This window comes from Lolium rigidum, chromosome 2, assembly GCF_022539505.1.
Source record: "Lolium rigidum isolate FL_2022 chromosome 2, APGP_CSIRO_Lrig_0.1, whole genome shotgun sequence".
NCBI lineage: Eukaryota > Viridiplantae > Streptophyta > Magnoliopsida > Poales > Poaceae > Lolium > Lolium rigidum.
Genome location: NC_061509.1, coordinates 181,600,851 through 181,615,127, shown reverse-complemented (window position 1 = coordinate 181,615,127; position 14,277 = coordinate 181,600,851). Strand labels below are relative to the sequence as shown.

Genomic DNA, 14,277 nt, shown 5'->3' with positions numbered 1-14,277 from the left:
ATGGATGCAAGTCCATTATTAATACACATTTGCTGCAGTAGCTCGTGTTAGTCAAGTCCTCAAGTGTGGTGAAAAACATTACTCCAGGGTTGATCTGGATGCAATCACATAGGTTAAAGAAGTACTGCAATCTTGTCGCTTTACCTTTAAGCTCCGCTGCCTCCATGGAGCAAGCAACACGTTATCTTAGGGCATCTCCAACCGGGCGACCCATTCCGGATGGGTCAAAACGGACAAAAACGCGGCCCAGCGCGCGGACCCATCCCTAAAACGGATGGCCGCGGCGTCCGGGACGACCCAAACCCGGCCCAAATCTTGGACGAGTTTGCGTGCCCGCGGACGCGAAAGGCTGGTCGCTCGCGTCCTCCCCTTGTCCGCCCCTGGCCCGCCTGTCTCGCCTCCCAAAACGAAACACTCCACCGTACTCCCAAAACCTAGAGATGGCCGACGAAGCGACCGCCGCCGCCACCGCCACCACCGCCACCATCCGAGAGGACGCACCGCCCGCGGCCGTTGCCGCTCCCGCCGTGGAGGCGGCTCTCGAATCGGACGCTCCGGTGGTCGTGGAGCCCGGGCCGCCGACGAAGAAGGCGAAGCCCGACCTCACCGCGGAGCAGAGGGCGCTGGAGAGCAAGAAGCGGGGGGTGCGGCGCAGGGCGTGTGATCTGCGGAAGAAGAAGGCCGCCGCCGAGGAGGAGCGGGTGCGGGCAGCGGAGCAGCTCCTCGAACTCCAAACGGTCGCGAAGACCACTCTCCTTCAAGAGCAGCAAGCGCAGGCCATGCTCTTTTACGGCCACGCTGCGCTCAGCCAGCACATGATCATCCCCGGCACCGGCGCGGCCTCGGGGGGGAGCTCGGCCTCGTCCGTGACCCGGCCCCTTCCTCCAAGGTCAACGCCCCCACCGACTGCCCCGTTTGGGCACGAAATGGGGGCGCATTCTGGGCGGCAGGCGTACCTGTCACGGGATGGGTCACCGGAGGAGGGCGAGTCCATGACGGGGCCGTCACCTTCGTCCATTGACCTGAACCGTGCGCCGGCGAACTCCAAAGGCCCGAAGAACCTGGAAGCAGTTGCGATGGCCGGTGCACGCAACCTGTTCGACGATATGTCGGCCGCGCGCGCGCAGTCACCGTCCACCGTGCAGGCCCCTCCGTCTTTCGCGTAGACAATGCCGACGACCCTGCCATATCCTTCGACACGACGAGCTCCCCGTGCACCTCCCATTGACACACAGGAGGGCACAACCGCCGGTCCCTGCAAAGATAAACATCGCGGAGGAGCCGTTGTTCGGTGAGGCCCTCACACAAGCCGCAGCTCGCACAAGCTCGAGCCCGCCGGGTAAGCAAACGAACCGGCAACTACACGGAGAAGGAGGACAAGGTGCTCGTCGATGGATGGTTGACCATCGGGCAAGATGTGTTGACGGGTGCCGAGCAGAAGGGGACCGCATTCTGGCGCCGGATGGGTGGCCGCTGCGTTGGGCGCAGCCTGCGACCCAAACGGACGCGCGGACGCGGGGCTCCGTCCGCGCGTCCGCTCGGGTACGCAAACGGCCCAAAACGGACGGCCCAGCGCGTCCGTTTGGGTCGCCCGGTTGAAGATGCCCTTAGTGCTTAAAAGAAGAAAAAAAAGTTAATCTGGGCTTTTCCCAGCGGAAAGTTCAAAGCCAAGTGGAGCAGCACGTAGCGCTCCTGGGACTGTGCTGTCTCTGCTACCAAGTCCTGATCTCTTTGAGAGGTTCTCCGTGTTGCAGCTGGCGAGCAGCGAGCAGCGCCTCAATACAAACAGTGGCCACCATGTTCGTGAGTGGCGATTGCTGTGAGTGTCCACAGTAGAGCATTTTCGTTAGTGGGGGCTTAATTTGGTTACTTCATGACCCATTTGGGGGCCTCGGTTTTCAGATTTGTCCGTCCCTGATGATGCTGCTACTAGACTTCAGAGTTCAGTCGCATTCACGAGGAACCACAAAGCGGGGCCAGACAAACAAATCTGCGTGGGAAAAATTATTCTATACCCGTAGTACGAAAAGTCGGTAGAGAAGATGCATATAGTACACTCGATTGGTGGGTGACCGCTTCCTTGCCGTCGACGTCAACTCCCTGTGCGTGACCAGTCCACGTCGCGCGTGGTCGTGGGATTTCACGACGTATGGGAAGAAGAACGTCGCCGTCTTGACGAATTCCTCCCCGCGGCCATGTCGGACGGACGCGCTCGTCGGCGTCGGGGTCCCTGCCCACCGCGACTGCGAGTGCTGCCACTTGCTGCCCCCGCCCGTCGCCACTGGATTCAGCTCGGCTCACTGCCAGCCCTTTCATGCTCGCTTCGCCATCGATAATAAGGCCCGCGACGACGATGACTCGTTGAATGCCGACTCGAAAAATCCCAGTGATCATGTTATTATTTTAAGAAATTCAGAATTCACATTGACGAGTTTCAAAAAAAAAAAATCAGATGTAGATAACGCGTTTGGCACAAACAATGCAAATATCAATTTTAAATACTTTATTATATTCCGAGCTATATGAAAAAAGAACGAAGTGTAGAACTTAGCATGTATATCATCAAATCTCCAATTCTTACCACTCTGTTATTTTCGTGTAAGCCCATGACACAAACAATTTCGCATCTAGATTTTGCATGTTTGTAGGTTACGCCGGGTTTCACGGCGAGACGTTTCAGGCGACGCCGGGGCGATTCTGGGCGCTCGCCTAGGAATCGGACGCCGACGACACGGATGAAGACGACGGAGAGGAGCTGGTGTCGCTGGCGATAGGTTCCATTGCCTATCTCTGTCGGACGCCGGCGGAGGAGGCTTGCGGTCTCGCGGAGTTGGCAACCTCGGCGATCAGGAGACGAGAAGAAAAGAGGAGAAGACAGAGGGAGGCGGCCCAAACCCTACAATCAGGTGAGAATTCTTTTCGGCCCAAACCCTACTGGCCTACCATAACTGCTTGACATATTTTGGAGTAAATACAATGTCGTCTTATATCTAGATCTCTTTACATACTCTCTCAGCTCGCATGTTGTTTTTAAAAAAATAAGAAGAGGAAAACATAGGAGTATGGATTTTGTACACGCTGGTATGGGTATGGAAGTAATCTGTACCGTCCAGAATGGTGTTTGCTTTGAGATCCGGAAAAAGTGGAGGAGGAGATTTTCGTTCATGTGTTGCCTCCTGCTGTCACCCGTCCTTCGCTCCGATCGACACGGAGATTCTGTCCCGGACGGTAGGGCCAGACAAGATCGACTGCCCCCCACGTCGTTCCTCCATTTTCCCCTGTCCCCTCGAGATTTCTCGCTCCAAAAAATCCTCCGTCCTCGCCGCCAGCGTGCTTCCTCTGTGTCCCGCCCTCCCCCGCTTCGCGCCCCTTGTTCTGGCCGGCGCGGCTTCTCCGCCGGCGAGGCCTCTCCCCCCACCCATCCTCTCCGTAGGTCTGCTGGCCCCCCGGCCGCTTGCAGGCAATGTCAGGCGGGGCAAGTCCATGGAGAGCGCCCTCCCAGTTCTTGGAAGGGGCCGTGCCAACCGATGATTTCTACCCGCTGCCCGAGTACGTGGCCTCCCTGATCCCCCCTGCCGCCCAGCCGGTATCCTTTGACCGGTTTGTGGCCGAGCCTGGGTTTGGGGATGAACGGGGGAGAGCCTCCTACATCGCCGCGCCCCCGGAAGGCAGCGGCGTCGGCGCCGCCGAAGGAGGCGACCAAGGGCTTGGAAGCAGCGTCGAGGACGGCGGCGCCCAAGAAACGGGCAGCGGCATCAACGGCTGCTACGCCGAAGAGTTGGGGAGCGTCGCAGGTGGCGCACACGATTTGGATAGCGGCTTCGACACCGACGTCGCCCAAGAACGGAGCCGCGGTGTCGGCGACGCTGGTGTCGGATACAAGAAAAGGTAAGCTGCTGTCCAACTACTCTTTGGAATATCATGTGTTTCAATGATAATTACGATTGCCTCTTAGAGGGATGAAAGGTCTAATTTAGATGGTGGCAAAATGCCTCTCTCCAGTTCGTTTGGCCATTGTTGTTTGCAATAAGCCACCAAAAAAAATTCTGCACTGTTTCCTGCACTTGCTAGCCTGAAATTCACTTGTTTTTTTTGCATTCGTGGTGTGTAGGTTTAGAGGCCGGGAAGGATCTGATGTTAGAGTTGGGCCGCCAAGAGAGGTAGGAGCAGTGGAATTAGCCTTGAGGAATTCGTCGACGAGGAAGACAAAATACATTTTGGAGCCAGTTGTAGGCACTTCTTTCGACTCTCTGGCAGAAGCCCATGAGTTCTACAACCTGTATTCATGGGAGGTCGGTTTTGGTATTAGATATGGGAAAAACTACACAAACGGGAAAAACTACCGGTCATCGCAACAGTTGATTTGTCAGATGGAGGTAAAATTATTTTCTGCTGCCCCCATTAGTATTACATGCTTTACATTGATGGGGTAGAGTAGCAGGTGTTCAAAATGGAGGCTCATAGTTTCTTCTCTCCAGGGGATTGACAAAAGGGACAAGAATGACTCCGCTCGGTGTGGGTGCAAGGCGATGATTCGGCTGCACAGGTCAGATGATGATGGCTGGTTTGTGGAGACGAACCGTCCTGATCACAACCACATACTGACCGACAATTGTGGTGAGAAGATGCAGTGGAACTCACACAAGAAGATTGATCAGGCAACGAAGGATACTGTTCGCTACCTCAGGGAGATCAATGTGAGCCTCAGTAAAGTGCACTGCATTCTGGGCAGCATGCATAAGTCAGGTGACAGACTCCCCTTTACGAAGAAGTCGCTGCGCACGGTCTGCCAACAGATAGCATTTGACCAGAAAGACGATGACATCAAGAAAACAATAGATCTGTTTAGGAGCATGCGTTCTACGGACCCTGATTTTGCCTTCAGGTTTGACCTTGATCCTGATGGTAGAATCAAAAATCTCATATGGACATCTGGGCGTAGCAGGCGACAGTACACATGTTTTGGAGATGTGGTGGTGTTTGACACAACTTACACCACAAATCTGTACAAGATGCCATTTGGGTTGTTTGTTGGTGTCAATAACCACTTCCAGACAGTGATATATGCGGGTATCCTCATGTCAGAGGAGACAATAGAAGGCTTCAATTGGGCATATAAAGAATTTGTATCGCTCATGGGGGGCAAGGCTCCCTTGACCATGTTGACAGGTACTTGCTGTAATCTTGGTGTTCCTTTTTCGTGACAATTTCGTCAATTGTTGTTTGCTATTCGTTTGACCGAAAAAAATGCTGGTGTGCAGATCAGTGTCGGGCCATGGAGGTGGCTATCGGCATGACTCTTCCAGGAACTATACACCGATGGTGTAAGTGGCATGTTTTCCGGAAGGCGAAGGAAGAGCTAGGTGGCATCTTCAGTAAGCAAACAGGTTTCAAGGATGCCTTCAACAATGTTGTTAACGAGATGCTTACTATTGACGAGTTCGAGAAGGCCTGGGGTAGGCTTATCGAAGATTTCGGGCTTGTTGAAAACAGTTTCATGATTCGGGCATTCGAGGCTCGACACAAATGGGCGAAGCCATATTTCAAGGACAAGTATTGTGCAAGGATGACATCAACACAGAGAGTTGAGAGTGCAAACCACATGTTGAAGACATACGTTCCCCGGAATTCTTCAATGAACAAGTTTGTGTCCCAGTACAACAAACTCCTTAAAGATAGGAATGAAGCTGAAGATTCAGAAGAACACAAGAACAAGCAGGTGGCAGCCTGAGTGGTCTGGCATCTGTTTTTTTTTGTCCATTAGTGTGGGTACACATCTGATTTCTTTATTCCCTCGTTGTATGCAGTGCAACCGGAAGGAGAGGGGTGGCTGGCCGATAGAGAAGCATGCTCGACGTATCTACACCCGGGCAGTGATGAAACATTTTAAAGCTGAGCTGGAGAGGGGCCAGAATTTCAACCCGCCTAAGGAATTGGAGGCCCTGAGTTTGTACGAGCTGGAGCATTCTTATTCTCACCTCCGTCCAAGCTGGGCTCGAACAACTTTTCGGGTTCGGGTTGAGGGAGGAGAGCGTTTTCAATGTGACTGCGGTTTGTTTGGTCATTTTGGAATCATGTGTGGCCATGTTATCAGAGTGAGTCCGCCCCCTCCCCCCGTTTGCTCCACCATTTTGTTCTCTGTTGTGCATTCCCCTGGAGCTGACTGAAATATACGTTCACTTGCAGCTCATGATACACCTTGGATTGAATCAGATCCCCAATTTTCATATAATGAAGCGGTGGACAAAATCTGCTAGGGACATCCTTGGTCCAAATGTTGAGGGGCCCTCAGATACAGAGGTGTCTTTGCCGAAGTCTTTTCGGCACAACATAATGTATGTTAGTGCCCTTGAGCTTGTGAAGATGGGTGATTTAGGTGAGAGTAGGTACCGCATAGTCATGAAGCACATCACAGCGCTAAAGAAGGAACTCCGGCAGGATGATACACCGGTTGCTCCATTATATTACTCCAGTGGTGGCGAGGATGAAGGGGAAGGTCGGAGGTCTCATTCAAGGACAACCTAGCTCGAAGGTCTGGCTGACAGTGGGGCAATGACAAGTGATGGTGTGACTATTAAGGAGCCATTGGTTAAAAGGGGGAGGGGTAGGCCTAAAGTGACAAGGTTCAAGTCATTTTCGGATGCGGGGGTTAAGAAAAAGGGAAAGAAGGACAAGAGAGATGCCAGTGATCGGCCAGACGGTCTTTCCCAACAAACAACTTTTTGTAAGCGATGCAGGAAGCCTGGACACAACTCTTCTACATGCACGGTGTGTCCTGATGGTCGGAGCGATACTGATCATGTTTCAGAGAGACTTCCCAAGAAGCCCCGCCGGCAGAACAAGTGTAGGAAATGCGGGGGTACAGGCCACAACTCAGCAACGTGTACTGCCGCCTTTGAAGAAGAGGATGCAAGCTTGGAATATGATGCCTAGTCTGGATGTTGCCATTTTGTCAGCTGAATGTCTGGATGTTGCCATTTTGTCAGTTGTTTTTTCCCCCCTGATGAACTCTAATGATTTCGCTTTAAGCTCTTCACTGTATGGTGTGATGCTCGAATGCTTAATTACTGTAACAACTTTGCTATAACTGTTATTGCATAAAAATGTACAAGTGTGTTAGCAAAAGTGTCATGCGGTGCTTCATATTGCCCCCGGGCATCGCCACAAATGAACGAAATGGTTGGCATTTTGTGTTGATCTACCTGTTTTACAGTGTGCCCCGTTTGCTAGTTCTACTTTTTGTGTTTGATGATGCAAAAAGACTCCAGAATGTTCCAATGTACAGAATACCTGATCACCTAGTGTTTAGTGATGCTGTCTGCGGCGGTATCTACACTACTTAAAAAGGAGGAACATGTTCCCTATTCTGCCCACCAAGTTCACTACGACCAGAGATTTGGTCGTCCTGACCTTCCACCCGCGCCACATGGGCCGCACCAAAACACCTGGGACACTTCCGCATGGGCCAGAAATCTCGCCCCAGAATCAACGTCTGAAGCCCACTAATTCCTCTCCTTGACTAATTGCGCTCCTCCTTCACTATCGCACGGTTCCAATCCCTCTGACGCCTGCCCTTGCCCTCGTGATCCCTTTCTTGCTCCCTCTCCCTCGCAGCTGCCCTCCCGGCAATCACGGAAGCGCCCCTGCCACCGGCGTCCTCCACTGCACGAGCGTCGCCGCCCTGGCCTCCTCTGCTGCGTGCGGGAACCCCAAACTCGCCGCACCCGATTTGCCACCACCACAGGCGAAAGAGGGATCAAGATGCGAGATCCATATTGAACCAATCTCGCCGAACCTCTCCCGGTGGAGATGCAGCAGAAGACACGGAACCTCTCCCGGTGGAGATGCAGCAGAAGACACGGAACAAGATCGTGCTAACTGTGTTGCTGCTGACGGGGGCGGCGGTGCTGATCGTGGGCACGCTAGAGCCTCTGATATCGACGACCATGAGGTAACGTGGCTGTGAAGCTCAAGGAGTCACAGGAGAAGATCCGCAACAGATCATCTCCGACTTCTTTAAGGTCTACCAGTTCGAGAAGCTCTTCGCCAAGCGCAGCTACCCCGTCGGATGGACCTCTACGCCTTCCTCGGCCACGTTGGTGCCAAGGCATCATGTGATTGATCGTCCCTTTACTCATCTTCTCCGATGGTGCAGATGATGAATTGTTGGGGCCACTCTGCTTCGCGTAATTTGATATCCTGCAAGGTAAGTGTCCCGTCCTTTTAACTAACTGTTTGTTAAATTTTCAATTCTTGTGTGCATTTGGTGGAGCTTGTTCAATTCCATCCTCCTGATTTGCTTTTGTCTGCCCTTGGAAAGTAACAACCTGTTACGTCCATGCCTTTTCATGCCTAAATGTAGACTACTATATCAGATCATGGGATATATGAAGATGGCATCTTCAAATTTCATAAATTAGTAGTAGCTCTGAGCCTCTTGAGTTCCAACAAGCATTGATGCTTGTGCCTGATGGGATTCTTCGATTATGATTGCAGGGCTGTTGAAAAGCAGGTGAGGGGCACTTTAGTTAGTTGTGAACGATGAAAAATTTTCAGGTATATTTTCTTGGCATGATCTAATGAATGAATAATATATAGCTGCTCTAAATTTTTATAGTGTTTAGTTCGAATTAGATCCAATTCTTCGATTATGATTGCTGGGCTGCTGAAAAGCAGGAGCTCTTTCTTTCTGTTGCTTTATTTCTTGAAAGCGGTTCTTTTATTGTTGGCGTCTCACTCCTTTTGAACATGTTAGCAAGTGAGGCGACTCGTTGATAGGATCCCTACTGTTGTGTAACAAGAGTCCTTTTTTTACTACATGTAATTGTTTTCAGTGTATATATATATTGAGTTATATCGGTTGATGCACAAAAAAATAGTTCCGGGTTTGCAGAATTTGTATCTATTTTGGCGTTCTGGGTTTGCATACCAGGTGTAATATTGTTTGCAAGAAGTTTAATATTTCGCCACGTTTATCCATTCTCAGTGTATGTGATCTGATTTAGTTTTCCTAAACCTGATCAGCATATATGTTCATTCTAGGGAAGAAAAGTGAGAATGCATATTTTTTAGAAGATGATTTGTTCTATTTCTATAGTTAATTAATGGAGTTAATGTTTCCTAAATAATTGAGTATGAAACACACTCTTTGGTATTATCCCATCTATATGTTGGTTTGATTCTATGGTCAAATACTTTGCTGGGAATTTTTATCTTCAACAATGTGTGAGGATGAGGAGCAGAGTAGGCGAGAGCTCCAGGGGCCACAGCTGAGGTGAACAGGACGAGTGTCGCAGGAGGCAGCGATGAGGTCGTGCAGATGAGGATGAGAGATTCAGAGGATCGAGAATGATTAAAAGAGTTGGTAGATGGAGGTGGAAGAGATAGGTATGTGAGGGAGTTGAGAGAGTTGACAACAGGGAATATTCTTTCTCCTATTTTCACTTGCTAATAGGGTTGCAGATTTGCTGCAGAAAAAAGAATTGTAGGCATCTGTTAGTCATATAATCAACAACCAGTGGTCAGTCTGAGAGCAATGCAAAACTGGTTGATGCCTTGATGTTGGCTGTGCGTTTATGTGATACGTCAAGACAGCTTACATGGCCTGTAGTTACACTCCCGAGAAAAATAGATTGCATTTAAAGCCTCAATCATGCTTGGTTCAGGCAGTAAATTATGGTGGCTGCTAGATAGTTGACATGATCCACCATAGTTTTTGGTTGCAAGTTGTAGCGCTTCTGCAAGTGTACAGTATGAGCATAAGATCATATGGCTTATTTTTGTGCTCAGGTCAGAGAAAATTTATGTAGTAACTGTGTTTACTGACTGGATCCTGGTCCAGTAGAGATTTATCGTTAGTGGAGGTGCTTGTTTCCATTTGGCACTTATACTTCCAGTCAAAGGATGGGATCATCCACATCTAATGATTTATTTGACACAATGCTTTAGTGTTAACTGGTCATGTTAATGCTATGTTATAAATGTTTTTTTGCTTCAATTTTCAAGGGGCGATGCGTAGTGGGACAATGCAAACTTATGTTGACCCCAGTGCCATGGAACTGTCATTTCGCAGCAAGGTTCCCTTTTACATGACCCTTTCAGTTGTTATTGTGATTCTGAATTCTGCTGTGTTTAATTCAGTTCATGCATCGAATATTTTATCCCGTTCAATAATTGTTCCCACATGTATAGGATACTCTGGTGAAGTTCTATTCTGTAGATACCAGGTACAACCAAGGGTGTTTACATACACTATGTTTTTTCATGAACGAAACTTGCAAAAGGTTTTCTTTTTTATACTAACCATTAATTTTAGTTAATATATCCAGATCTCTTGAATTTGGCTTATTAAACTCAGTATATCAGTTGAATGGTGCATAAATTTCAGAGATAGTTTTGTTCCTCCAATTGCATGTTTTATTTGTTTTCTCAAAGAACTACACATCATGAGTGGTATATATAACTGGAACTTACGGAAAATAGCATACCAACCAAATACTGGTTCTTTATCCAATTCAGAGGTATGGATTTAGATACTCATTGTTCGGTGTGTTTTAGAATGGATGAAGATGGTGGTCATTATTTTCTGAAATGTTCTTAGGTTAAGGGGTTTGTGGAGTACACCTCAACTTCCCAGATGCTTTTGGAATCTTGTAGCGCTTTTCCAAGCTCATAATCGCATCACTTGTCACATTTGGTAGGAGCATCTTTCCTGATTCAAATACATAAGAATGACTTGGAATAGGTGTAGTAGATTCAATATTTGACTTCTGGTTTCTGCAGTTATAATTTACTTGCTTTGGTCGATCATTTCCATAGGCATGGTATGTACCGATATATCTTTCTCAGGTATTTATCTTTGACTGGTAGTATTTCTTCATGTTTTGACACCGATTTCTCTTTTCCCTTAAGAGTACACTCTGGCAATTTTCTTTCCCATCATTGTTGAGATACTATAACACCGTTGCAACCATGTGTTTCAGCATTGTGGAAGGTGAGGAATCATTCAGAAAATTTTCTCCACAAGTGTTGGTTAAGGATGTATCTGTGGTTTCTTGTTGCATCATATTATCCATTTACATGGGACAAGTGTGCAATGTCGTCTTCTGAAAGGTGGATCAAAGTGAAACAATTGCATAATTGGATTTTATAACTGTGATCCCTCATGAGGTTTTACCTGTACTATGGATATTGGTATGAACTGACTCAATCCAAAAATGCATTGAAGCTATCCTTGATGCTTTCTAAACAGCATGGTGCTAAAGCAGATCTTTTCTTATATAAAGGAAAGAGGCACACTGATTTATTTCTTCAGGCTTTGTTTGTTTAGAGTGCTTTATTCTCTCTCCTTTCAGAGGGTTTCTTTGTTTGGACATTTTGATCTTACTAAAATTTTAGAGTGCTTTATTCTCTCCTTTTTGAAATAGAAAGTACATCATTTTCTCGTTTCCATGGGGAAACATATATCTGGTGCTCAGATTTGACTTTTGAGTATAGCCCTTGCTTCTGGCACTAGATTACTTTTATATTATGTTGGCTTAGTATATAGAAGTGCTTCCCATGGAGAAAACTTGAACACCTCTCAGTTCAGTGAAATGATTGGGCTGTCTTAGTAGCGCATAATTATTTGTGTGGTCTCGAAGTAACTTGAGCCTTATTACTGTTCGGACATTGTTATTACCTCTGCATCTGCGGTTCAACATTTCAATAATCGTTGTTCTCTTGATCCATTTTTATGTGGCATAAATATTTTGTTGAAAGGATCCTTTTGTGGGCATTATGCTGGAAGAGATTGTTGCCATGATACACACAGATGTCCCAAGCGGGCAGTTAGAGCTGCATATTGCCAAGTATAAAACAGAGTGTAAATTTCAGCCTGCAGACAAGAGAATAATTAAACTGAACATGTTTGATGATATTGTAAGTTATTAAAGCCTCGAAGTTTGAAGATTTTCTTAGATTTTTGATGCAGATGCAATTTTTTCATTTATCCAAAAAGAATGGAGAATATCTATGAGATGGAGTCAAAATATTTGAATGCCATTGGGTAACTTATCTGCATACTATTCTTCTGAGTGTGAATATGTATTCTACTCCAAGGGATCAATTGGACCAACATTTATAGGGCTCGGGATTTGTTTTATTGGTCATAGGATAGATAATAAGAAAGGCTTTAGTTTTTTATGCACCTTCCGTGTTTGCGGTATTGCATAAATAGGCATCAATTTTCATACCAAGAGGATGGAAAGCTTTTCTTTCACACCATGGGAGCACATGTTTTCTATCCAGTGAGGTGGCTATACTCTGCATCGTCATCAAATTTTGGGTTCTTCATGTTGCAACTTATTTTACAATCTCGATTTTTTTTTCACAAATGAAGAAAGAACTATATTTCAAGGGAAAATCGGATATATGTTGTGGGATGAGGCATTGACCCAGTTTTGTTGTTTTCATGTTGTTTAGCCACATTTAAGCCCATTTTTATCCATACGACTAATTTTCCCTACACAATTTTTCTATTTAAAAAATTGTAGATGTATGCGGAACAGGTTGTATCCGGACTTAGGCTCATTGAAAGTAGGAAGACTATGGAATTAAAGATTATTTTGGAGAATCATTTGGAGTTTGTGCCACAATATATAGTGCGGCAGGTAGGGGAGGGGGATGGTCTTCTCACCGGCAGCAATGACGTAGCGGAAGCTCTACAATGGGGAGTGGGTGGGGGGGGGGGCGATGGTGTGCGTGTGTGTTTGTGGTGTTTATTGGTAGTTTTTTTGAGAATCTGGTAGGACATGCTGCGATCAATATGGAAAATTCTCTATGATTTTTTTGGATTTACATTAAACTGTCCAAATAAGCTCTTCCTTTTTATGTGTATCTTCCATAAATGCACTTCAAACAATTAAAATTTTGTCCCAAAAATATAATTCAAAATAATATTCTTATTATCCCTTCCTAGACAATTCTTTGCCTGTAAGTTGTGGGCTCGTAATGCAGCCTTGAGTAAGGATGGAAATTGGCAGTGGATAGTCCATATTATTCGACGTCAATAGATTGAAAATGGAATTGGTAAAATCCGAATCCAGACGTCTGCGAAAATGGATATGGTAACTATTTGAATCTGTTTTTTTTTGACCAATTGGGTAAGGACGCGAACAGACGAAGACGCCCAGACTCCCAGCCTCCCAGCCCTAACCGTCGCCGCCGCCGCCGGTAGCGCCTCCGGGGCAAAGACCCACGGGGCGTGGCGGCGGCGGGGGCCCTTCCTCGTCGACGCATGGTGGACGGCGGCCGGATCTCCCCTCCTCGAGCATGGCGGACACGTAGATGGGATGGGTGGCGGCGGCCTGCGCTGCGCCGCCTTCTCCCGTCGGCTCTCCCATGGTGGATCGGCCGGCGCGGTTGGGATGGGCGGCGGCGGCCTGCGCTGCGCTCCCTCCTCCCGTCGGCTCTCCGCAGCACTCCGGCAGGGGCTGGTGGTGGGCGACGGCCAGGCCCATGGCCTCGCGCCACCTCCCCCGCCTCTCGCTGGTGAGTGGAGGCGATCTTGGGCTTCACCCGCGACACGAGGTCGCCCGGGGCAGCAACCTTGGGTACGACGGTGGATGTGGCCCTCTTATTCGCCGGAGAGGGTCGGCCTGCGGTTGGTGGTGGTGGATCTATCGATCTATCACCGCGTTCCGGCGGCGAGATGGAGATGCTTGGAAGCCGGCGACGGAGTCGCCGGTGAAGGGTTGGAGTGGCCATCCCGGGATGGTCGCCGACGTGGGGGTCCGACCTGAATAAAGGATGTGGTCCTAGGGTCTCTCTTGCGTGAAGAGGAAGACCCACCGGAGGCCCGGACTCGTGATCTAGCCGGAGTGTTGAGTTCGGAAGGCTCCGCCGGCGAATGTAACAGAGTGCTTTGTGTCCGGAGTTTGCTCGGATCGGTGGTATTCGGTCGTGCGCACCCATGCTTTTATTCCGACCGATTGGTTCTGGAGGGAGCGGCGCGAAGCTCTTTTTCTCGTGTTGACATCAAGTGACTATGGATCCATGATGAAAGTCGGAAGAAGAGAAGTTCATGAAGGCCGGAGGGGAGGACTAGCTAAAGGAGGTTCAAGTCTCCGCGCTGTTGAGGGACTTGCTTGGTGTTCCGGGCTTCACAACAGCGGTATGATAGTGGGGGCGACAACACAGGTGAAGTTCGGAGTCCTACCTTTCAGTGGTGAAAACCCAAGGTCCGGCCTTAACCGGTTGTGCCTCGGTAATGACCTTGTTGGATGCATTGTTTTGAAA

At 48.5% G+C, this 14,277-nt stretch overlaps 1 protein-coding gene and 1 long non-coding RNA gene across 2 annotated transcripts; both read left to right on the top strand.

Moving 5' to 3' along the window:
* Positions 1-3,463: 3,463 nt before the first annotated feature.
* LOC124690348 (protein FAR1-RELATED SEQUENCE 5-like) lies at positions 3,464-6,638 on the top strand. Its single transcript, XM_047223739.1, has 6 exons — positions 3,464-3,888; positions 4,112-4,376; positions 4,479-5,169; positions 5,262-5,719; positions 5,808-6,095; positions 6,187-6,638. Exons 1-6 carry the CDS (start codon positions 3,464-3,466, stop codon positions 6,523-6,525), a joined length of 2,466 nt encoding a protein of 821 aa, XP_047079695.1. The 3' UTR covers positions 6,526-6,638.
* Positions 6,639-10,619: 3,981 nt separating this feature from the next.
* Positions 10,620-11,260, top strand: LOC124687790. Its single transcript, XR_006998303.1, has 3 exons — positions 10,620-10,696; positions 10,783-10,848; positions 10,983-11,260. It is a non-coding gene; the product is annotated as an uncharacterized LOC124687790 (long non-coding RNA).
* The last annotated feature ends 3,017 nt before the right edge of the window (positions 11,261-14,277 follow it).